This window comes from Pygocentrus nattereri, chromosome 26, assembly GCF_015220715.1.
Source record: "Pygocentrus nattereri isolate fPygNat1 chromosome 26, fPygNat1.pri, whole genome shotgun sequence".
Taxonomy (NCBI): domain Eukaryota; kingdom Metazoa; phylum Chordata; class Actinopteri; order Characiformes; family Serrasalmidae; genus Pygocentrus; species Pygocentrus nattereri.
In genome coordinates this window covers 16,469,407-16,493,066 of record NC_051236.1, presented here as the reverse complement: position 1 = coordinate 16,493,066, position 23,660 = coordinate 16,469,407, and the positions used below count along the sequence as shown (strand labels likewise).

Sequence of the window (23,660 nt, the reverse complement as noted above, 5' to 3'; positions counted from 1 at the left end):
TAACAATCTGTTTTATAACATTCTGAAATAAAATTATCATATTATTTATACACAATAGATAATAATGATCACAGCACAAAAATGTATACACAAAAAACACAAAGGCTGAATAAATGAATACTGCTTTATTATGAGGTACAGTTGTAGAACAATGTAAAACAATGTGCAAAACAAGAACAAGTGGGCTGCGTGTCCTCCAAGTGTAACACTCAAGTCTTATGAGCCAACTTTCCAGTGCAGCTGGCCTGGATAGGCCTGCGGTTGTGGTGGCGTGAAAAGCTCTGAAAGCGGACACCGGAATATGGAAACATGGGGCTGGGTTCTACCAGAGTGGGTTCCCTTTCTGGCTCTTGAAAGCTAATGAAGCCCAGGGAAAGCACAGGGCCACGGTGGCCCTCCACTGACAGACGAGCTCGCCCAGATCTGGGCCTCACAGTTGCAAGGCCACAGTGCAATGGCTTTTTTGAAGATGCTTCAAGAGAGCAGACCGGCACTTGAAGTGACAGCTGGGGCACATCTGCTCCGAGGCTGGCACGCTGGAGCCTGCAGGACTCTCCTAGCTTACTGGTGTGCTCAGATGCAGGTTTTATGCCACTTAAGGTCAACTGCCGAACTACTGTCTTCATCCAGCGTTTAGGTGGAGGTTTGGGTTTTTCTACTGAAGTTTCATTTTCTTTGCCTGGGCAGTGGGACCTGGGAGCAACAGGTCTGAAGTGGGTGAAACGCGACTCCACTGGATAGGAGGGTTTCTGAGGCGGAGGTCGGGGCCTTTTGATGCGAGAGCCTTCAATAAGGAGGTTGATCCCCATGTACGGTGGCACTTCAACTGCTGCCTACAGAGAGAATGGGCATAAGCATTCAGGGGAAGCACACAACCTCTCCAGTTCATCAGTACAGTGCTATAGGCATTTAAAAATTCATTAATCTGCAAGTGGTAATTCACATTGTTTGATATTGAAATTGACTATAATAATACTCAGGTATTTACAAATTTTTTGGTCAAAACAAAATTCTGGGATATTTTGAAAGGAAAAATGAGTAAATGTGACAAGTAGCAAGTAGTATCCCCCTATTTGTGAAACTACTTAATTTCTCCATTCACATGTGTCTGCTGAGTTTATTTTTTAAAAATATTTCTGAATTGTACCAAAATAATCAAATATAATCAACTGTGGTAAAAGCTGAGATTTCATGATACACTAAATCAAACAGAACTGTTGTGTGGTCACACATTCACACTGGTAGCAGCCACACACCTGCTTGTATATAAGCTGAAAGCCTCCAGTGTGAGCCCCACGGTCCAGCCTGCGGTCCAGCACCACGCGCAGGGTATCCTCCTGCACAGCTGCACATAGCCTGGTTGTTACTGCTGTGGACGATGCCATGGTGGGACTGGCGTTGATCTCAATCAGCCAGGGACGCAGGTCCTGCCCCAGCATAAAGTCAGCTCCATACAGCTCAAAACTCCCCCGCCTAGACTCCACCAGATCCTGCGCAGTTTGCAGAGCATGAATTATAGCCTTCTTCATTTCTGGAACTACCAGACATGCCCACTGGTCCCCTTTTCCCTGGCTGGACAGGAAAGACCGAAACCGCTCACAGGACCACATGTTGTCCTCAGGAACCTCTGGGTGGCGCTGCTGAGAAGGACGGAAGTGCTTCTGAATGGAGTTGTTGCACAAATGCACTGAACTGGATGGCAGAGAGAGAGTAAATTGGTGTGTTGCTACTGTTGTGATTGGCTGTCCTGTACTACTCTTCATTTGAAAAGCAGTTGAGGCTGAAACACTCCTTATAAATTAAACAAAAATGGGTGGGTTATACTATTGTAGACTCAATAGATGTTTTGCAGTTTCATTTCCATACATGGACCATATGGACTAGGGGAGAGACTGGTGCATTTAAAATCTTTGTTTTAAAATTATGTTTACATAGCACATCTAGCTCTTTTTCAGTTTTCCGTCAATGGCCAAAAAGAGGTAGATATTTATAGTAAAATTCCCAAGCTAACACTAGAACATGTGATCAGAAACACACATGATCTCATGCTCTTACCTGTCCAGTCTGTCCACTGAATAAGGTTGAGAGGAGAATCGCAGGTAGCATTTCTTATAGAACCACACAGTGAGAGGGTTCCAGTCTGTTACAAGAAACCACTGCCGCAGGTCAAATTTAGTTCCATAAATTAGATAGGGCCGTTCTATATACTTCTGCACCACCCATTTACTGTCTTTGATCAGCATGGGATCACTGTCCACTAGCTTCAGGATCTCATCCAGCCGCTTAATGCACATGATACCTGAAAGTGGACATTTACAGCACATAAGCATTTTTACAAAGCCACCAAAAGATTCTTTTCCTTGTTTTTTTCATGGACCTTTCAGTTTTACAGCATGCAAACAATTTCAGCATAAATTAAAAAAGGTCTGTTTATGTGACAATGTATTAATAGCTAATTTTACTAATAATACTTTTGCTACTAATATTTTTGTTAATATTTTTTCTGAGCCTTACCTCTACCACGAGACTTGGCACCAGGTTTGATTATCCAGATGTTGTGGATGCCATCAATGTCCAGCTGTGGACTAAACTCTCGTATTTTATGCAGTATAGTCTGGCAGCTCTCCACATAATGAACACTGTTTTCTATCTCAGCTCCATCACTGAGACACATTGGCAAAGACAGGGACAAATATAGCATATCAGACATGTTAAACGACAGAACTAGAATACTGTAATTAGGTAAGAGTTATCTGAAGAATACAGGTTACAGTTCCCTAGCATATTGACTGCAATGTTCCTTGTCTCTTCAAACTCATGGATAAAAGGCATTGATGCAGTCAGAGAAAATGTGGAGCTTACTGGACAACCAGATAATAGTTGTGTATGAACTCTGACCACTGTTGATCAGTTAGCGTGGGTGTTGAGTCCAAGGCGATGTCTATGTCACTGTGCTCAAAACTGTCCAGATAGTCCCGGCACACCTGTAATGCACTGTCAATCATTCTAGAAGGTACCACTGACAAAGCTTGGCGTTTACATCCTTTCTTCTGATCTGCAAGGAGGCATAAGTCATGTGTCTGTTTCTGATTGGTGGTTTCAAATAACAACACAGACAAGCTACATGTAATTGTAATTAGTGAATGAGTTAGTGTTCCAGAATTGAAAAAGAAATGTGATATTAATAGTATATGTTTGGAGGTTTGCACAACTGAGGCACAATGGGCACTTTTCTAGAGGCCCGAAAACTAGTGAAGTTGTGATAACGTCATGATCCTTACTTGAAAGCAATTTGTCAGACAATGCTGTTGCCCCACTCGCTTCTGTTTCTCTGCTATTTCTCTCAACTATACACTGAAGAAGGCTTGTACAAGCCGTTCTTCTGAAGTCCTCTGCAAAAAAACAGAAAAAGGTACTTGGAGACAGCACATTATTTTACACAAAACATTATCACTTGTAAGTTCTGTTTTGTAACTGATAAACAAAGCTCTAAAGAGAGGATGGTGTTGCAGAAAGTAAAGCCTGAAGTGGGCAGGAAACTAGAAACTCACCAATGAAGGCATGCTTCTCATCCTCAGCCCCAAGCCTGTAGCATCGTGGGAAGAACGTTTCTGGATCAGCTGCATCAAACCAACGCAGATTCCTCAAGTTCACACACAATCCCACCTAAGGGAATTGGAGGTGGACATCAGTTTCCATTTGCACTCAGTTGAAAATCAACTGTATGTTGTTGCAATAGAATGATCAGGTTTTCTGGACCCATATTTCTATAAAGCTGCTTTGTGACAATAAATGTTGTATAAAAGTGCTATACAAATCAATTGAATTCAAGTAAAGAAGAAGGGATTTGACTGACAGAGAATGGAAAGAAACAAAATCAATGAATATTGCAAGACAGCAAACCTTAACTAGTCAGACCTTGGTAGTGAAGGTTCCAGACTTTGCAAAGTGATTGGTCATTTGCTCCTTTCGAAGGCTACGGTTGTCTATGGAATCTCTCCGTGTTGTCCAGTACAAATATGTCATCTCATTTCTGACCATTCGAGACTGATGAAAGAAATGAAAAGAATTAAAAAAAAAAAAAAAAACAAGCATTCAGACACTTTTGTTTTTTGAACATACCTCCAGTGCATATGTCCACTTAAAATTTTGTCTTTTGGCTTTGTACTTATAGATACTGTATGAACAAAAAGGTATGTATTCATAAGCACAGTCGTTCAGTTTTGGCCCATTCCTCTGAGCAAGCAGTCTTCACTCCCCTAAGGTTACAAGGCTCCCTCTGACAGACTTACGATTTCAAAATCCACAACAACACCTATTTTGGCTGTATGTCTAAGGTTGTTGTTGGTGAAACATTCATCTTCTCTCCAGTTTCTATTTAATATATTTTTATGTAGTGCCTATGTAAACATACACCATATTGCCAAAAGTATTCAGTCACCTATCCAAATCATTGAATTCAGATGTTCCTATCACTTCCATGGCCACAAGTATATAAAACCAAGCACCTAGGCATGCAGACTGCTTCTACAAACATTTGTGAAAGAATAGGTCGCTCTCAGGAGCTCAGTGAATTCCAGCATGGTACCATGATAGGATGGTGCCTGTGCAACAAGTCCAGCTGTGAAATTTCTTTGCTACTAAATATTCAACAGTCAAGTGTCAGTGGTATTATAACAATGTGGAAGCGATTGAAAAGGACAGTAACTCAGCCACAAAGTAGTAGACCACATATAATGACAGAGGGAGGTCAGCGGATGCTGAGGCACATAGAGGTCACCAACTTTCTGAGTCAATCACTACAGATCTCCAAACTTCATGTGGCCATCAGATTAGCTCAAGAACAGTGCATAGAGAGCTTCATGGAATGGGTTTCCATGGCCTAGCAGCTTCATCCTAACCTTACATCACTAAGCGCAATTCAAAGCGTCGAATGCAGTGGTCTAAAGCACCGCCACTGGACTCTAGAGCAGTGAAGACGTGCTCTCTGGAGTGACGAATCACACTCCTCTGTCTGGCAATCCGATGGATGAGTCTGGGTTTGGCGGTTGCCAGGAGAATGGTACTGTCTGACTGCAATGTTCCAACGTCAGCCAAGTTTGGTGGAGGGGGATTATGGTGTGGGGTTGTTTTTCAGGAGTTGGGCTCAGCCCCTTATTTCCAGTGAAAGGAGCTCTTAATGCTTCAGCAGTCCAACAGATTTTGGACAATTTCATACTCCTGACTTTGTGGGAAACAGGGGGATGGCCCCTTCCTGTTTCAACATTACTGTGCATAAAGCAAGGCCCATAAAGACACGGATGAGCAAGTTTGGTCTTGAAGAACTTGACTGGCCTGCAAAGAGTCCTGACCTCAACCTGATAGAACACTGTGGGATGAATTAGATCAGAGACTGCGAGCCAGGTCTTCTCATCCAAATTCAGTGTCTGACCTCATAAATGCGCTTCTGGAAGAATGGTCAAAAATTCCCATAAAAACACTCCTAAAGCTCGTGGAAAGCCTTCCCAGAAAAGTTGAAGCTGCTATAGCTGCAAAGAGTGGGCTGACATTGAATTAAACCCTATGGATGAAGAATGAGATGTCAATCAAGTTCATATGCGTGTGAAGGCAGACGAGTGAATACTTTTGGAAATATAGTGATCTTATGATCATGAATTTTCGTCCATATTTGTACAAATGCAAGTGTACAAGTGAAAAGACGTATTTAAATTGGAATAGGATATATGCATTGTAAGCATATTAAATAAGTAAATAAAATAATGAATTAATTAAATAAATAACATTAAATATATAAATACTAAATTATATATTTTAATACTAAATACTATATTAAATGTATAAATACTTTTTCCTCCCACTGTAATGACACTTAAGTCAAATAAGTCGAAGAATATCAAAGAGATATTTTATGACTAGATTCGGCACAAAAAGAAATTGACCTGCATCTTCCATACAGTGTGCATACACACCCATTCACATGAATATCTACTTCCTCACCATTAGGTCATAGATATCATCAGGGTCTTCTTTCTCTAGTTCCTCTGTCAGGAAACATAATAATGCATGATTAAAAAGTTAAAATTAAGAAGACTATTACTCACACGTAACAAAAAAAAAGTTTTTAGACAGTATAGCTTGTCTAATTATTCTGCTATAAGCAGTGATGTGCATCGTTACTATACGTGACCTTATTTCATAAACACATTTACCATCAGCATCGTCATCATCGCCACTTTCATCCCCATCATTACATTCATCATCTTCCTCACTACGACGACGAAGCAGATGTTGGTTAGGCCTTGGTAGACGCCGTTCGATCCATCCTCTGGCTCTCAAAGCTGCCCGTACTACAGGGTAAGGACCCTTGATGGAGAATATCTTATGCATCTGATAGACGGAAATGGAAAGGGAGTAAGGGAGTTTGTGTGCAAAGTAAACACTGCAAAATATCCTTGAGCTCTTCACCTTAACAGCCTTTTCCACCTGGACTTTGGCCATGCGTAGCCGGTCTGGATTGATGGCAGGGAGGTTTAGGACACTGCGCCGCACCCTTCCCTCTGGTGCTGCCAACAACAGTATGGAGTTCTTATTTAGGTCCATATTGTTGATAACAGTTGATAACTCTTGTGACCACAAATTATTAGCTTCTGGCTGTTGATGACTCCCACCTTTTCCATATTTCAGTTCATCAAACATCAACATCAAGTTCATATATTGTGTGTATGATTTGCTTGAAGATATATATATATATATATATATATATATATATATATACAAACTGAAACTGTATTTTTTCATCTGCCTTTATTGTGTGTGCTGCAGGCTACGATGTATGGAAGAAGGTTTTGGCTGCACTTTATACCACTATGTGCCTCTAGGAAGAGGAGCATTGCAACACATCAATGACTGCTGCAATATACTTATAATGTATTCAACATCATAAACTCATTTCACAATCCCACAAAAAGTCCAATATTTGCTTTATGGGCATTCATGGCAAACCTATGTTGTGTATTCTCAAGTGAAAATAACATGCTGTATACTATAACAAGCTGAGCAAAGCTGCATTACAATGGGAATTAGATGGAAAACATGAACTTTCCAGTCTCTAGTTAAGCTAGTAACTCAAGTCCAAACCTTGACAGCCTCGGCTCAGGATCAAGAGAACAGTCTCATGCAGCTTTAATGTCTTAATCCTGTAGACCTCACACCTTTAGGCCACTGTTATGCTCAAGTGTGACTCTCATCACTTATTCAACACTAGTCCCTTGTACACATGTCAATCATACTCCCTTGTAGTGTCTCTACTTATGTCAGCAACGAAAGGCCTTGAACATAGGTGGCAGAATGATGGTTTGGATATGGTCTCGCTCACTCACCAACGTCAAAGCAGGACACAGGACATTTCTCTGTTCCCATGTCCCCTTCATCCTTCATGCCAGGATGTCCAGCCCTGTTCAACTTTGGGATTTCCATGTGACTCTGACCCTGAATGGACCACAGAGTTCCAGACGCCAGTCACCTCTGTCATATCCTGCCTGACCCACTCTTTACAGTGTTCCCCCTGGCTTCATTAGCTTATTGCTAATAGAAGCTGACGGTACAGTTTCACCTCCCAGCACCTGTAAGACGGATAAGGAGAGATAATGATCATGTAAATCTGCAACAATGGCATACCTAGGTGCAAAGACAATCTGGCAAATGGAACTAAAAACAGCGAGTCTCTTCTTCAAAATATATGTTTCGTGGGTCTTCTGGTGTTGAAAGTGCAATAAATGCTGAAGAAGGTTTTGTCACCTCCCAGGTGCCCGAGAAAATCTAGTGCGTTCAGGGCAACAACAATCTTCATGGCCTAGACCTAGACATGCATATTATTCACACAATTACCAAGCTACCTGTATCAAAAAAGGTAGAAACAATCCCTATTTATTTTAAAGCATTTGGGAGAATCTGCCTGGGGAGGAAAACGTCTGAACATACGAGGAAAAGCAACGTGGAACCTCTGAAATGTAGGTTCGCTGTATTCGACCACCACTGTGATGCAATCACTACACTGTCTGTGGCGCCATAATGCCCCCCACAGCGGCGCGCGCCAAAAACATGTCAAAGCCAAAGCCGTTGAAGGTCGATGGCACTGCTCTTTCTGCTCTTTACCTGCTCGCCCACATGCTTCTCTTGCCGGTAAGAGACCCTCAACCTCTGCTGCAGCGACACTGATGGCGAAAAGTCACAACTCTAGTGTACAGACAATAAAAACGGACCCGGTGCTACATGAGGTCGTCTGCGCGACCAAGACGCTATCATGATCATATCTTTCACTGAGCTGCTCGCGCCGCACCTGCGCAGTCCTCGTGCACTCTCGAGGACGCTTTTTCATCGCCTGGTTACGGTCTCCATAACAACAGTGCGTAAGACTGTGATATGTGACAGACCACAGAGCGTACACTGTTGTTAGATGCTCCTGTTTAGCAACATAACCTCGTGTATATTTTATGTGTTTCTTACATTCACGTCCTTTACTAGTCTGAAATGATAGTTTTGAGTGAACCAGAAGACGTCCAACGAGTATTTGACGCTTTCCCCCTCTCCAAAAATTCTGCTTAATACAGGTTATAATCGATATTTATATTTTTGCTGTATATCAGATTTGCCCGTTAGCTATGTATGGAAGTTCGTTTATGCCAATGGAGAAAAATAGCCATTTACTAAGTCATAATAATGTAAAAGTTTCGATATTTATGACCTAATATTGCATAATTACCACTTACTATTTCATGACTTACATTATGACTTATTTTTTCGTAATTATGGCTTAGGATCTCACAATTATGATTTACTTTCTCATTATTTATGACCTAGTATCTCATAATTATTACATAAATTCTCAGGATTATGACTTACCTTCTCATTATTGTGACTTCTTTTCTCATAATTATGATTACTTTCTTATAATTATGACTTAGTATCTCATAATAATGACTTAGTATGTCATAATTATGATTTACATACCCGTAATTACGACTTAACATTTTATAATTATGACTTACTTTCTCATTATTATGATAAAATTGTCTGATTATGATAATATTGTGAGATATTAAGTCATAATTATGAGATGAATTTATGGGCTCATTATTAAAACTTTCTCATTATTATGACTTATTAACTGGCTATATATTTTCTCCAGTGGCAGAAACAGGCTTCAGTAGTTCTATGACAACTTTCAGAAATCAGAAAACTTTTTAACCTGATAAGAAACTTTAATTTCGCTCATTCACAGATGCGGTATATTTACCGCCACCAGATGGCGTGCGGCACCAATTCTTACCAAGTCACTAAACTGCTGGAGAAACTGCTGTTTCTTTCCGTCATCGAATGCAATCATTTTAAAATATATTTAGATACTATAGTCTCTAATTACAGAGGCAACGTCATAACAGTATAAATGTATTGTAAACACATTGATTTTGAGAAAAGGAAGGAGGCCTATTGACTGGCTTATCTGTTACTTTCCAAGAGAATTCCCCTCTTACGGATGAGTGAGCCATATATATAAATCTAAGCCAAGTCTCATCATTCCATATTAGGACTTATGCTAACTCAGACATCTAGGGCCATTCCTAAGAGACATTGTATTAGCCAATGAATTGCATATATGGAGAATCCAGACAAAATAGATGGGATTGTGTACTCTGGTCTTGTTTGTAGATGCAGTGAAGGTTCATATGCAGTTCACGGCAAGTGGAACAGTAAGAGGGAAGTGACAGGGCTGTAAACGTTGAAATGTGAGAGAACTAAAGGACTGAGATGTCAGGATGCTGAATGATAAGATGAGAAACTATCAGGAAAAAAGTGAGTGAGGAGGATGTGGTGAAGCATGCAACTGACAGTCTTCAATCCCGACTATCTCTCTCTCTCTCTCTCTCTCTCTCTCTCTCTCTCTCTCTCCTTCTCTCTCTCTCTCTCTCTTGCGCTCTCTGCTGTGTTTTCATCTCTCCAAGGGGTATATGTCTGAAAACTGCATTTTCTGAGTCTTTCCTTACATTTCCTGACACAACTCTACATCCTCTAATCATGTTTTGTTATGTTTCTCTATCTGTTGAGGAACTAAGGCCTATATTCACATCAAAGCCACAAGTGATTATAACTACATACTGTGATATGTTCAAAACCAACAGAATGAAAGAATAGGTGGTTAAGAGCCCCAGACCCAGTCATTAGTGCGGGGTGTGTATATTGTTTGTTTTCTTTAAATGAATACAGAAGGGCAGCTGAGTTTTTTATTGTTGAATCTGTCACTTCTGTCCTGCCAGCGCTCTTTGGCTCACTTTGTTACACAGGTGTTTCAACAGAGACGCTCATCCTCTGTTGCTAGCTTAAATTTTTTCTTTTGGATATGTGTAGAGGGGCCTTCTCTGTGGTCATAGTCTCTAAAGCTTTATGGGAGGTTTATGGGAAAAAAAACTTGAAGAGCTGAAGAGGGCTGCACTTCATGCTAAGTAGAAGCCCTCTATGGTTCAATGGCCCTGCTGGCGGGCAGTTAAGGAGTGATTGGCGGCAAAGTTACTAATGAGCATGCGAAATGTATGGCTATGTGGGTGGTAGTGTTAAGACAGTGTGGTGGGTGTATTTACAGTGTCCTATGTGTATGTATAAGTATGTAATGTTTCTGTACTATTTGTATGTATTATGTAGCTGGCCTGTATACACACACACACACACACACACACACACACATACATCTATATACGTGTGTGTGTGTGTGTGTGTACACATATGTGTATATATGTATGTATGTACATGTATTTAGTGAATAGGCGACAGATGCGTATGGATGTGACGATAAGGCTGTGTTGGACCTTTGTCTGGGAGCTTGAAAGAAACATCTCTGTTTCTCCAGCTTTCCTCCTACTCCACCTCCGTCACTGCATTCCAGGGAGGGAGAAAGAGAGAAAGAGAGAGAGAGAAAGAGAGAGAGAGGGAGAGAGAGAGGGAGAGAGAGAGAAAGAGAGGGACAGGAGAGAGAGAGAGAGATTAGATAGAGAAAGGGGGATAGAAAGAGAGGGAGAGAAAGAGAGAGAGCCCTCTGTGCAAGAAAGGCCACACCCTCCTGTGTCTTAATCACTGAGCTCTATTGTCTGCAAGAGAATGTTTCGACAATTGTGATGTCATAGTTTGTCATTACCAGAGCTGGATTGTACTGGGCAATAAACTGACACGTTGTGTGCACATGTAAACAGACAGACAAACACACACACACAACAGTGTCCGTTTATACCCAAAATGATGGCGTCCATGGCAGTGAGACAAATGTGAAATATTTAGTTTTTGTTGACAGCAGACATGGCACATCTGTATTGATGGGTATTGGTAATGTGCTAAAAGCAAAATAAAATGTTGTATCAGTTATTAGACAGTTAAAAAGAATCCAATCCTGTTCCAAATCTGACCTAAAATAGCACACATTCACCTTGTGTGATTTGTTGTTATTAGCTGTGTATTTCTTCCTCTGGGGTAATAGGATGTTTGAGTAATTTGAGCATGATTCCCTCTTTTAGATGCTCATTTTAAGTGAAGGGTTTCAATCTGCAATAGCTCACATTAAACCTTAATAATTTTTGAAAAGAGCTAAGGCTGTCAAACAGTAAAATAATCAAAATGAATCACATCATTTTGTGTTGCTCATTGGAATTATAATATGTGTTTGTGATTGTATGTGTCTGTGTGTCTGCTCTATGATAGACTGGTGACCTGTTCAGGGTGTTTTCTGCCTTCCACCCAATGACCACAGGGATAGGCTCCAGCTCCCCTGTGACCCACAAGAATAAGTGGCTTAGATAATGTGTGTGTGTTTGTATAATAAGAATTGCTCACATTGATCATATTTACTCAGATTTTTCAGTTTAAAGGGTAGTTAGTTTTGACACAATATGCTTAATCAGAATGTATTTATTAGTAATAATGTAATAATGTAATGTAATTCAGTGTCATCATATGAACTCTTTTATCACCAGCGCTGGGCTTTAGGCTGGAACTACAGATGTAGAGACTACAGAAAATGTTTATGGCAGTAACAAATTATTAATGTATTAACTCTGATATCACTAAAGAAAATATATCATATTGGCATCAGTATCTGGTGAGTTTTAAAATCTGTAACAGAAAAGAAAAAATGGAATCGTGCAATGTCTAATTGACAGGTAATAAACATATCTTGTTCCCTCTTTACAGTTTCTAGCACCTTGTTTTCTTGCCCCCTGTCCACTTTTGCCATTGTTCTCTCAGGCTGAGTGGAATCCAGGTGACGCTTTCATCTCTTCTCTCTCAATCAGATCCCTCTCTTTTTTTGCTTTTCACTTTGTTTTGACTCACATGAATAATGAGTAATCCTCCCAGAAGTAGGCCACTGCAGGCCACACCCCTTAACCTGCTCATCAAGGCCTGACATTTGAATGCAATTTGCATATCATTTGACTGGCAGTTGAAGGTTTTTTTTGCTTTTTTGTGCTACCAGTTAATTTGACAGAGCATGCAAATGCCACTTTCTCTCTTTCAGCAGGACAGGACGTTTTTTAGCCTCCTATTCTTACTCCAGGTGGTATGCAACAATGTAGTTTGTGTATGCATATGAGTATGAATGTGTGCTTGTGTGGCTTATTTTCATACTGTGACAAGTAGTGTGTGCAATATTTTGTAGAATTAGTGGCACCTTGAGTAATGATGCGAAAAAAAGACTGTGAACAAGATGTTGCTTGTTTTCTTGGTTTTATGCTGAAGACATCAGGAATCTGATCTTTAGTGAAACAAAATGATTGGAAACAAAAACATTTTTTCATAGCCTTTTTGACTCAACTTTAGCAATGTTGTCAAAACATCTGTAGAGCGCTGTATGTGTCCGTGGTGATGGGACAAAGGTGAAATACCTGTGAGTGTATATGACAGTTCACAGTTAGTAAACTCCTGATATGTCATTGTTGCCGTTCTCTCTTAGACATATATCAAATAAACTGCTTTGAGTGTTGACTCCTGACATATGTTTGTGCTAAATACATTAGTATGACTGGCTAATACAAAAAATGTGGTCTAAAATTCAATGCCAATTTTGAAAAAGTTGTGTGAAACAGTACATGGAGTGCTAATGAGAACAGAAAGCTGTTTGACCTGTTTTAAACATAAAATGATACAAACATATTATATTTGCTGCTTAACCTCATAAATATAATTGTTTTTGTGAATGTATGCTCTTTACAAACTTGATGTCTATAACACATTCCAAAAAAGTTGGGACAGGAGCATGTTCACAGTTACCACTGTGTTACATCACCTTTCCTTCTGATAACCATTTATAAATGTTTGGGGTACCAAACACAAAAACTGATACAGTTTTGAAAGCATATTTTCTTCTTCTGTTATACAAGTCTTCAGCTGGGCCACGGCAGGCCAGTCTAACACTCGCACTTTGTGATTACACAGCCATTCTGTTGTAACACGTGCAGAATGTGGTTTGCAGTTGTCATTTTGAAATGACCATAGATGTCCCCGACAAAGACAGCCTCTAAAAGCCAGTATATATTGCATCAAATTATGTTTAACTTTAATGGTGACCACCCCACACCCATTTTACCAACTAACTAAACTTTTTTGAAATTGGACTGGCGACTGGCGACCTGTCCAGGTTTTATCCTGCCTTCTGCCCGATGACTGCTGGGATAGGCTCCAGCACCCCCACCTGACCCTGACAGAGAAGCGGCTTAGAAAATGCATGGATGGTTATCATAGAAGATTGTTGCTTTATTGTTTAAATACCCAACCCTTGTCAGGTTTCCATAGCAACTGAAACAAACTCTCTAAATCCTGCTTAGACAGTTGAGATAGCGGAAGCTCTCAATTTACAAGCTCTCACTTACAAGCTTCGTCTGAAAGTACATTTTTTTCTTTAGCATTGTCTAGGCGCATTGGCACAATCCCTTCTTTTTGCTCTTCCCTTTTTGTAGATGTATTGCTACATCACTCACTTACAAATAAACTTATCATCTTCAAAGACAAACCTAGTTCTGAAGAAGTTGGGACATTAGTGCTGAACACATTTAAAAGCAATATACCTGGCTTTTATAGGCTGTCTTTTCAGGCATGTCTATGCTTATTTCAACATGATAAACACCAAGCCACATTTTGTACGTTACAACAGCATGGCTGCGTAATCAGAGAATGCAAGTGCTAGACTGGCCTGCCTATGGTCCAGAACTGTCTCCCTTGAAAATGTGGCTTATTAAGCTTGAAATACAAGAACAAAGGCCATGTGCAGTGGAACAGCTGAAGACTTGTTTAACAGAAGAAAAAAGAATATGCTTTCAAAACTATATCCCTTTTTGTATGAAGTAACCTAAGCATTTATAAAGTGTTATCAGGAGGGAAAGTCCTGTAATATAGTGGTAAACATGCTCCTGTCACAACTTTTTTGGAATGTTTCGCAGGCATCAAATTTGGAACGAGTATACATTTACAAAAAAACAATTAAGTTTATAAGGTTAAACATCAAATATTGTGTTTTTGTACCATTTTCACTTTATTACAGGTGAAACAGAATTGATCAAACCCTGCTTTCTGTTTTCTTTGCATTTCACATACTGTCCCAACTTTTTTGGAATTGGGGTTGTACCTCCCCCACATCACATTCCAGTCCATCATATCAGGACACATTTGGCAGTGGTTGACCAGCTACCGTTTCCAACACACAACTGCAGTTTGTTAGTGTCACCAGGGTAATGAGGCAGAGATAAAGAAAACTGTTAAAACTCAGATTGTGTCACCTTGTGTTAAACCATTTACTTTGCAGTATATTTGGTTTATATGGTTTGTGTCAAGGCAGTGGAGAAACAGATAGATAAGAAGAGAGATACTGTGAGCTGGGAAGCCACTAATGTATGTTCAGAGAGACTCAAACTGTTGCGTTTCAATTTTTATTTGCACAAACAGACCTTCAGAGTGTCTCATCAGGTAATGTATTGATATGTAACCATTTCCAGAGCATGTAAAAACATGACTGATTTGACAAGCTGTGGTCATCAGTGTAAACAGTCCAGGAGACCATATCTCTTCTAAAGTCCTTACACAAGCCTCAGTTTCCTCCACGTCTGCTTGTGCAGAGATAACACTGATGAGGCTAGTGATGCTCTCATGCTGTGAGGGTCTGTAGACCAGAGGAACCCAAAGACAGTATCTACTAGCCTGCTTATTATCATCTGTATCATTATCATCAGTTATGCATTCTTGCCCCTGCCACCCACAGAGAGAGAGAGAGAAAAGAGGAGACAGAAAAAGGAAAGGCAGAACGGATGAGAAACGAAAGACAGGAAGAGAGAGAGGAAGAAACAAAGAGAGAGTGTGAAAGAGAAATATTGAAAAAAAAGCTGAGATAAAGAGAAAGGAGATGAATAAAGAAACTGGGAGAGAGACAGAGAGAGGAGGAGGAGAAAATGAATGACAAAAAGAGGAGAGATAAGAAAAAGAGAAAGAAGATAAATATCAAGACATCAAGAAAACAGAAAACAGCAAGAAAAAGAAAGAAAAGAGGCAGAAAGGAGGAGAAAATATAGAAACTATAAAGAGAGAGAGAAGAGGAGGGGAAAGAAGAAAGAATGCCAGAGAGAGAAAGAGGAAAAAGAAAAATGGGAACAGATCAAGAGGGAGAGAAAAAAATAATAGTGAAAAAGAAAATATAAGATGGAAAAGAGGAGAAAGAGAGAAAGGGGAGAAAAAGAAAGGAGGAGAGGAGAAGTAGAGAAAGACAGAAAGGAAAAAGAGAAAGAGAGATAGAGAGAGAAAGAAAGAAAGAGAGAGAAAGAGAGAAAGAGAGAGAGAAAGAAAGAGAGAGAAAGAGACAGAGAGAGAGAGAGAGAGAGAGAGATAGAGAGAGAAAGAAAGAAAGAGAGAGAAAGAGAGAGAGAGAGAGAGAGAGAGAGAGAAAAGAGAGAGAGAGAGAGAGAGAGAGAGAGAGAGAGAGAGAGAGAGAGAGAGAGACTTGACAGAAGTGTTCTAAATTTAGTGCCGGTCAGGCTTTTTTCTCTCTGTCCTTATAAAGCACTGCAGTGGAATTGGTGTGTGTGTGTGGAGTATCCCCAGCTTCGCTGCTCCCTGTCAGAGGGGGAACACACACAGCCATCGTCCGTTTGAACATGCTTTCCTTTTTTTCCTCTGCTTTTTTTGTTTCAAAAAAGAAAGGAAATGGTGGAGGTTCTCTGAATTCACTGAAGCATATAACATCAAGAGGAACAGCCTAAAATAGGGAAGGAGAGGAGTTAGTGGGAAAGAAAAGAGTGTGGGAGAGAGAGAGAGAGAGAGAGAGAGAGAGAGAGAGAGAGAGAAAGACAGGAAGGAATGAAGGAGGGAGGGAGATAAAGAATGCAACGAAGTTCTGGTGGTGTAAAAAAGAGATGAGTTTGGCTGCTGTGAGTGGATTTACAGTAACACAGCAACATGGCTTCCTTCAGGGGGTTCTTTTGTGCTCTTTGTTTAGAAAACTTTGTCATGTTTAGGCTTTAAATTATAGCGCAGCTCAGTTGTGTTGTCCTTGCTCTTTGAGAGATAAAACCAGCCATAACTGTGTATGTTTTTAGGAAACAACTGAAATGGCCCATTTCGCATGTCTGGTTGAGTGTATAATGTGGAAGAACAGACTGAGGACAGTCAGATATCTGGACTAAACACTCTAAGCCAGTAAAGAAGTAAAGAGAAAACGTAACAGATGAAGGGAAATATGCAGGCTGCTCTCTCACACACATCCCATGACTCCGTGACCTGAGCAGGTTTAAAGCGTCCTAATTTCATGAACACAGCTCTAAATAGAAGTTTTATAGCAGTGTAGTTCGGTCTACTTTTGTCTAAACAGAATCACTGACAAGAGCTCAAAAGTTTGTAATCAGTGTTTGTTAGAATATAAAACCAGTATGGTGGCATATAGATGTAGAAAATGATTCTAATATGCTAATCCTGTTAATCTTCACACATTTATACTCATGCACATACACACACACACAAAGCTTCTAAATCACTTATCCTTCTGGGTCATGTGGGGCGTGCTGGAGCCTGTCCCAGCTTTCAATGGGCTGAGGACATTGGGCACATTCGCACCTAGAGGCAATTTAGTGTGTCCAATCAGCCTGACTGCATGTCTTTGGACAGTGAGAAGAAACCGGAGGAGCGAGAGGAAACCCATGCAGGCATGGGGAAAACATGGAAACTCCACACAGAAATGACCCTGGATGTCCAGGTGGGGAACCAAACCCAGCCCCTTCTTTCTGTCAGATGATAGGTGCCACCATATACCATAAACATCAGATGTTTAATGACTTCTTGCTGATGCTAAAATGTTTACTAACACATCTGAACCTACCTTTTATTATAGTTTTTTTTGCCTACACACTTTTTGTTTTTCCAAGGGTTCTTCAGTAAAGTCGATGGTTTTGTTTAGACACATTAGTTCTACATAGGACCATTTGCATGCTTAAATGGTTCTTTGCATGGTAAAATGAAGAACCATTTCACAGCGCAAAGAACCATTTAATCATGCAAATGGCTCTTTGTGTGTTCATCGTTCTATATGCAACCATTTTGTTTACTAAAGAACCTTCGAAGAACCACCTTTTTTAAGCTCACATTATTTCCATTATTAAATGAACACAGATCAGCTAAATTAACAATAAATGGGCCAATTCACAATCCTGTGTTAGGAGAGAAAATTGGACAATTCCACGCCTTAAATTTATCCACAGTAAGCTAAAAGACATCTTTTTGCCATTTTACTTGCATTTTTAAAAGTTACAGAAAAAAAAACTCTCATTTCTCTTGGGGAGCAGCCAAATATCTTGACAACATCAACATTTTCAGGTCTTCCGATGTCCTCTGGGCTTTTGGTCCCCACAAAAAGCCCCCTGCCACATACACACACACACACTCCTATTCCATCATTCTCCTCCTCAATGACCCTATAAATGTCAAAGCCTGTCCTGTACAACTGCTCTTTAGGACATTTCCAGATGATATGGAGCAACAGGAGGTCATTGACGCAGCTGTTTCTGAACGGCAGCAGTGACAACAGTGAAGCACTCTGGAGTGGTCCTCATCCTCTTGACACCTGTTGCTTTGCCTTGTGCTCGCACTTCATACTGTCACACGTGGGGGTCTCCTGCACTCACACATAAAACTACTTAAAAAACATTTAGCCACATGAATTTACACATAGACATCCACCTCAACTCAAGTAATGCAGTTTCATATACACGCCATATGAAGCATTCTCTTCCACTTTTTCTCCCTTTGTGATTGTGTATGCATGTGTGTGAATGTATGGGGGTATTAAATCGTGCTGGTGGACAACTGCTCCTTTGTGAGCAAAATGAGGTTTGACTGGTTGCGCCAGGTGTGTGCAGTAGTGAGTGGTATATACAGTCGGTGTCGTCCTTACAACAGCACATGTCGGGCAGATGTGAAACAGACACCATAACCCAACCACACACACACACACTTATACATAAGTGTTGGCAATATGACAAAAGTATATAGCGTTATCATAATACATAAAACACACTATGATATTTAATTTTAATATTTCAGGTTTTGCAAACAAGGAATGGGAAATCAGAATCAGAATCAGAATACTTTATTGATCCCAGAGGGAAAATGTCATAACAACTCAGCTGGGGCCTGACCAGTCAAGCCATGGATTTAAAGAAGAATAAAGAAAATATAAAGAAAAACTTCAATCTGACTCATGCAATCATAAACGTTTTCAAAGCCCTAATTAGTTTTCTTTGTTAGAATTTTTGCTTGCACAATTTGTCTCTAAATGGCATCTTAAATAGGCTTATTAAGTAAAAACTGCTTACAGAGTGACCCAAAGTATTAACCAAGTATAAATCTAACACTAAGAATAATATTTCACTTTAAATCAGCCTTTATACAAGTTAATTTATTATTTAATATTTAATTTAATATTTCATTTTTGAAATTTCCTTTTTGAGTCATTTTTCAAAACTATTTTGGTAAACTTTAGGTTTAATGCAGTAGTTTTTTAGGCCTTTTTGGCCCTACATTTTTTCAAAGGAACTAATCCTATTTCCTTCAAATGTTTTCTTGAAAAGTATATATCTGGCTAACATAGCAAAAAGTTACAGATGTGGCATGGCATCTTCATGGTTTAATAATTTGTATTTATTTTTTGGATAATAGTATAATATTTTGAAATACAAGGTACTACTTGTTACTATGCAGTCTATTCAGTTACTATGCACTGTTTGTTTTATTGACAGTATTTGTGATATACTCTGAACATTGTATTGTAAGGAAATTGATCAATATTATGATGACATATTATATTACAATATATACATACCCTCTACTGATGAATAATATAGCTATAGACATAGCTATTGCCAACTAGTGCCAGCTGCTGAACACGTGGTTTGATAAGCCGAGTAGGAGTCCCTTATTTCCAGGAACTGAACACAGGGTGACTTTCAGTTTTCTTTCTGTACAAACCTACCATGATAGTAATACCACAAAAGTTTTATTTTTCATATTGCATGTTGTACAGTGCAGAAGTCAGAGACCACCCTTCATTTACTTAACTGCCAGTCAAAATGGGCACTGAGGAGATTGTCCTGAGGAGATTAAATATTACAGAATCCAATTGCATAAGGAAGAGGCATGTCAAAGGTGAGAAATATCAATAATTGAGAAAAGCTTCCACAACTGCAGTTCAAAAATGTTTAAAAGATTTAGAGAAAGTGGGAGTCCTAACACCAACGCCTGGTAGACCATCAAAACTGTCAACATCAGATAAACCTACTGAAAGCATTCATCTTTGAGAGACAGGAGAAAATCAAGCTCCTTACTTGCTTCAGATCTGAAAAACTCCACAGAAGAGTAAACCGACAAACAGGAAGAAAATTCGCAAATCCAGCAAAGAAACTGCTGGCGTTCTCAGAACAGTGGACTAACCACCCCAGAGTCCAGACCCCAACATCACAGAAATTGCTAGGGATTTCTTAGATCACAAAAAGCAGAAAATGCAACCAACTTTTACGACTGAACTTTGGGGGTGTGTAAAAATATGCTAATTTCTGCTAATTCTGCTAATTTCTTTGAAAAACTGAAAGCAAGTCTGAACAATTTTCTGACACTGGAAAATCATTTCTGCTTAAATAAAGACCATTTTGAGTGGAAATGAAATAAACAGAAGTGTGGTCTCTGACTTTTGCACAGTGCTGTAACCTAGAGATATTTTAAATTTGCCAAAGAGTTACACTGAATGAATCATAAACGCATCAATGAATCATAAATGCTACTGTTAGCACCCCGCTGGGTGTTTATTTGAAAGTATTTCTGTATGCCACCTCTTCATGAAAAAGTGTAAGGCACTGTGAAAGCACCTCTGAGCTCATCTCTTGGGTAGGCTCAGGGTGGGCTGCCCTGGTGACTGTGGAAGGGGCCCTGCCTGCACTCAAGTGCATGCTGACCACAGATAAGCAATATTCGTCAGAGAATCAAGAAAACCCCTTAACCTACATAAACATGTTGGCAATGACAAATGTTTGCGTGTGAGTGACAGAGAGAGCTCCAGTTTCTGATGACCCAATTCTGCAGTAGGAGAGAAAAAACATGAAATGCCAGCACATCATATAGTCTCAATAGCACAGACTACCATATTATAGAGTATAATACAGAGTACACTCTAAAAATAGGTGTTAAAATAGTTCCAGGTTTGCACGTAAAGTTCTCGGAAAAGTCTTTAATTGGTGTAGAGCTTTTTCATGAAGTGGAGATTCTTTAAATGTTTAAAAAAGTCATTTACAAAGATGGTTCTTTCCACTGAAGGGTTCTTCATGGGGTTATTTAATGGCCTTGCTCCAAAGAACCATCTTTGGCAACTTTAAGAGTGTAGCAAAGGTGACCACTAACTTTTCAGCTGAATTCCCACATGTATCTGACAACAGACACACGCAAAGGCACGTACACAAACAAGGAACCTTAATTATTAAGGAAAGTTTAATATTATTGGGTTTAAATAAGAACCACTCATTATTTATATTTTCTTATCCTGGTCTAATAATCACACCATGTACACCCGAGAGATAGAGGAACTTTAGATTTGTTAAGGTGAAAAGAAAGAGTGTAGAGTATGACACATCAGAGAATGACTGTGTATGTGTGTAATAGTTTCATTTTAACCATGGATAATGTGTCTGTACCACCCCCTCACCACCTAATTCACTCTGAACTCCAGACCTGTGCTCTTTATCTCAGTCAGACAGCCAAGTCTGATAGCAGCAAGAGACAATGCAACACAGTGGGACAGTGGCCTGGTGCCACCATCTTTGAGTGGTTCACTAAATATAGCAGCAACGCTATCTGATGTGACACCATGCTGAGAGTGTCCCCCGACATTAGCCAGATCTGACCAACTCCAATGCAAAGACTCCAAAACAGTATGTGATCTACAGTTGCAGCGGTTTAAGGTAAATTACAGTAAAATAGTTATGTAAATGAAGGTAGATTAGAGTACACCAGAATTAAGCCATAAAGTGATGGACCTTGTGCAAAGACTGGTGTTTTAGCACACAAACGGAGATCATTCTCCAGGAACATACAAATAAAATCAGCGGTCAGGAACACCAAAATGCGTGCATCAAGGGTCTATATTAAGCCATGTGAAACTTCCAAAAATCCAAGTGAGGCTTAAATCTACACTGTGAAGCATCTCTTTGTTTAATGACCTTGTGATATCAGGGTGTGTGGCTTACCAAGAAGCCGCAAATGTTTGATAGGCTGAGAAATATCCCAACTTGACCTCTGATAGGAATGGTTAAGACAGTACCATTGCGTATGCCAGTGACTCAGCATAAACCTCTCCTCGAAGGTAGTATGACCTCGTTTATCAAGCAGACACTCACCTCTCCCCTTACTCTTGTCCTATTGTAAATCTCTGACAAGGACAACATGGAAAGAGAATGAGAATATGAGAAGTATAGAAAATGACAGTGCAGAAAAGAAAAAGGAAGAGAGCAATAAAATAAACATCAATAGCAAGAAACAGAGTACACTCAGAAAAAAAACTGTTTTGGAGCATTTTGTAAGTCTTGACTTGCTCTTTTTTTATTTTTATTTTTAAAAAATGTTAGGGTTATGAAGAGGTACAAATACGCTCCTTTCCCCTGGGGGAAGTACATATACTGTAAATATATTCATTAAAGATCACATAAGGTACATAGTTGGACCATGCTGTACCTTTACATTGGGTACGTTTACATTGTTTATACTTTGATGAACAGAGGTGTACCTGTACAATACTATCTTTACTGAAACTGAGAGTAAGACATAGAGAACTGGATCTGAGATCTAGACATCCATCCATCCATCCATCCATCCATCCATCCATCCATTTTCTAAGCCGCTTCTCTGTCAGGGTCGCGGGGGGGGTGCTGGAGCCTATCCCAGCAGTCTTCGGGCAGAAGGCAGGATACACCCTGGACAGGTCGCCAGTCCATCGCAGGGCAGACAGACAGACACAGACAGTCGCTCACACCTAGGGGCAATTTAGCACATCCAATTGGCCTGACTGCATGTCTTTGGACTGTGGGAGGAAACCGGAAAACCCGGAGGAAACCCACGCAGACACGGGGAGAACATGCAAACTCCACACAGAGAGGACCCCGGTCGCCCGGGAGATCTAGACATTCAACACAAAATTACATTTCTTTTGCTTTGATCCCAAATGTACTAAATCAATGAAAACATACTTGTTCAAACTTTGCTTCTTTTGTTCTGCACAGGAGCTATATGACTAATTCTGCTAACAAGTAATAGGAGTAATGATGACAGCAATTTGCACTGTGCACTGCTCATCTGAAACATCACACCTGCCTCAAGCCATGCTGAGCTGTAAGAAACTCTCAAATCGACTTTCTTAAGTGATTTCTGGCACTGCATAAATTACTGGTATCTATAAAAATGAATGCCTAACTAAAACCATGTAGCAGCTATTCTGAAGCCTGTTTTTATCTGCATTTCATCTATTTTTATAGAAAGCAGAATGTCATACTGTGCTGGAAACCATATGCACTAGTAATACATGTGATGTTGGCAGTGCTCAAAGAGTAGTGCTCAAAGGGTAGATTCACACAGGAGACCCATCTTAGGCATTTGCTCTAAACTCTGTTAACATTCAGTGACAAGAGATCAGCATGTTCGTTCCATAGATGCATAAACAGCCATAACTTGCAGAGAGCACATCCAGCATGCACGCTGAGCGGGCCACTGTTTATTTAAGCTAGCACAGTGACTCCATTACAGCAGAGTGGCTCCACAAACATTGCTACTCTCTCATTTATCTCCTGTGAGCAAGCCAACCACACAACCACCTCAAGATCACCGTGAGAGATGCATTTACAATGAGATCAAAGCGGCCAGTAGCAGTTCAACACATTTAGGCCTAAAGTCACTTAAGCCTAATGATCAGCTGGTTTGGATTTTAGCATGGTCAAAAATATGAAGTGCCCTGGTGAGTCAGAAGCTGCCTCGAAACTTGCCTGATCTGGAGCGATTAAATGTTTCTTGGCATTCTAGCAGTGACTGGCAAATAACAATGACTATGAAAATATTCA

General features: G+C 40.0%; 2 protein-coding genes across 5 annotated transcripts in view; both read right to left on the bottom strand.

Annotated features, from left to right (window-relative positions):
- Positions 1-106: 106 nt before the first annotated feature.
- On the bottom strand, positions 107-7,512 carry LOC108436277 (tubulin monoglycylase TTLL3). Of its 4 annotated transcripts, XM_017712669.2 has the most exons (12): positions 7,380-7,512; positions 6,466-6,563; positions 6,210-6,387; positions 5,998-6,041; positions 3,919-4,047; positions 3,552-3,666; positions 3,282-3,392; positions 2,863-3,055; positions 2,515-2,663; positions 2,056-2,299; positions 1,257-1,692; positions 107-833 (listed from the first exon to the last, which is right to left on the bottom strand). In XM_017712669.2, the coding sequence occupies exons 1-12, from the start codon at positions 7,474-7,476 to the stop codon at positions 210-212; spliced, it is 2,418 nt and encodes an 805-aa protein (XP_017568158.2). In that variant the 5' UTR covers positions 7,477-7,512; the 3' UTR covers positions 107-209. The 4 variants fall into 4 exon arrangements, with proteins under 4 accessions (XP_017568158.2, XP_017568154.2, XP_017568157.2 ...); XM_017712665.2 differs by having other exon boundaries at positions 6,210-6,563; XM_017712668.2 differs by having other exon boundaries at positions 2,899-3,055; positions 6,210-6,563.
- A 3-nt stretch (positions 7,513-7,515) lies between these two features.
- The window catches only part of LOC108436278 (RNA-binding protein 38-like), a 29,239-nt gene continuing 13,094 nt past the window's right edge, over positions 7,516-23,660 (bottom strand). The window contains exon 4 of the mRNA XM_037534967.1: positions 7,516-7,622. Coding sequence (XP_037390864.1) covers positions 7,574-7,622 — 49 coding nt within the window. The 3' untranslated portion in view covers positions 7,516-7,573. The remainder of the gene's footprint in view (positions 7,623-23,660) is intronic.

What these genes read in the sequence shown, in the direction of transcription:
- LOC108436277 (XM_017712665.2), bottom strand. Translation starts at nt 7,476, where the DNA reads ATGGAAATCCCAAAGTTGAACAGGGCTGGACATCCTGGCATGAAGGAT. An exon ending in CGATGATGACGATGCTGATG is followed by an intron (nt 6,042 to 6,209) that starts GTAAATGTGTTT and finishes GTTTCCTGACAG; the next exon opens with AGGAACTAGAGAAAGAAGAC. An exon ending in CTGGAACCTTCACTACCAAG is followed by an intron (nt 3,667 to 3,918) that starts GTCTGACTAGTT and finishes CAATTCCCTTAG; the next exon opens with GTGGGATTGTGTGTGAACTT.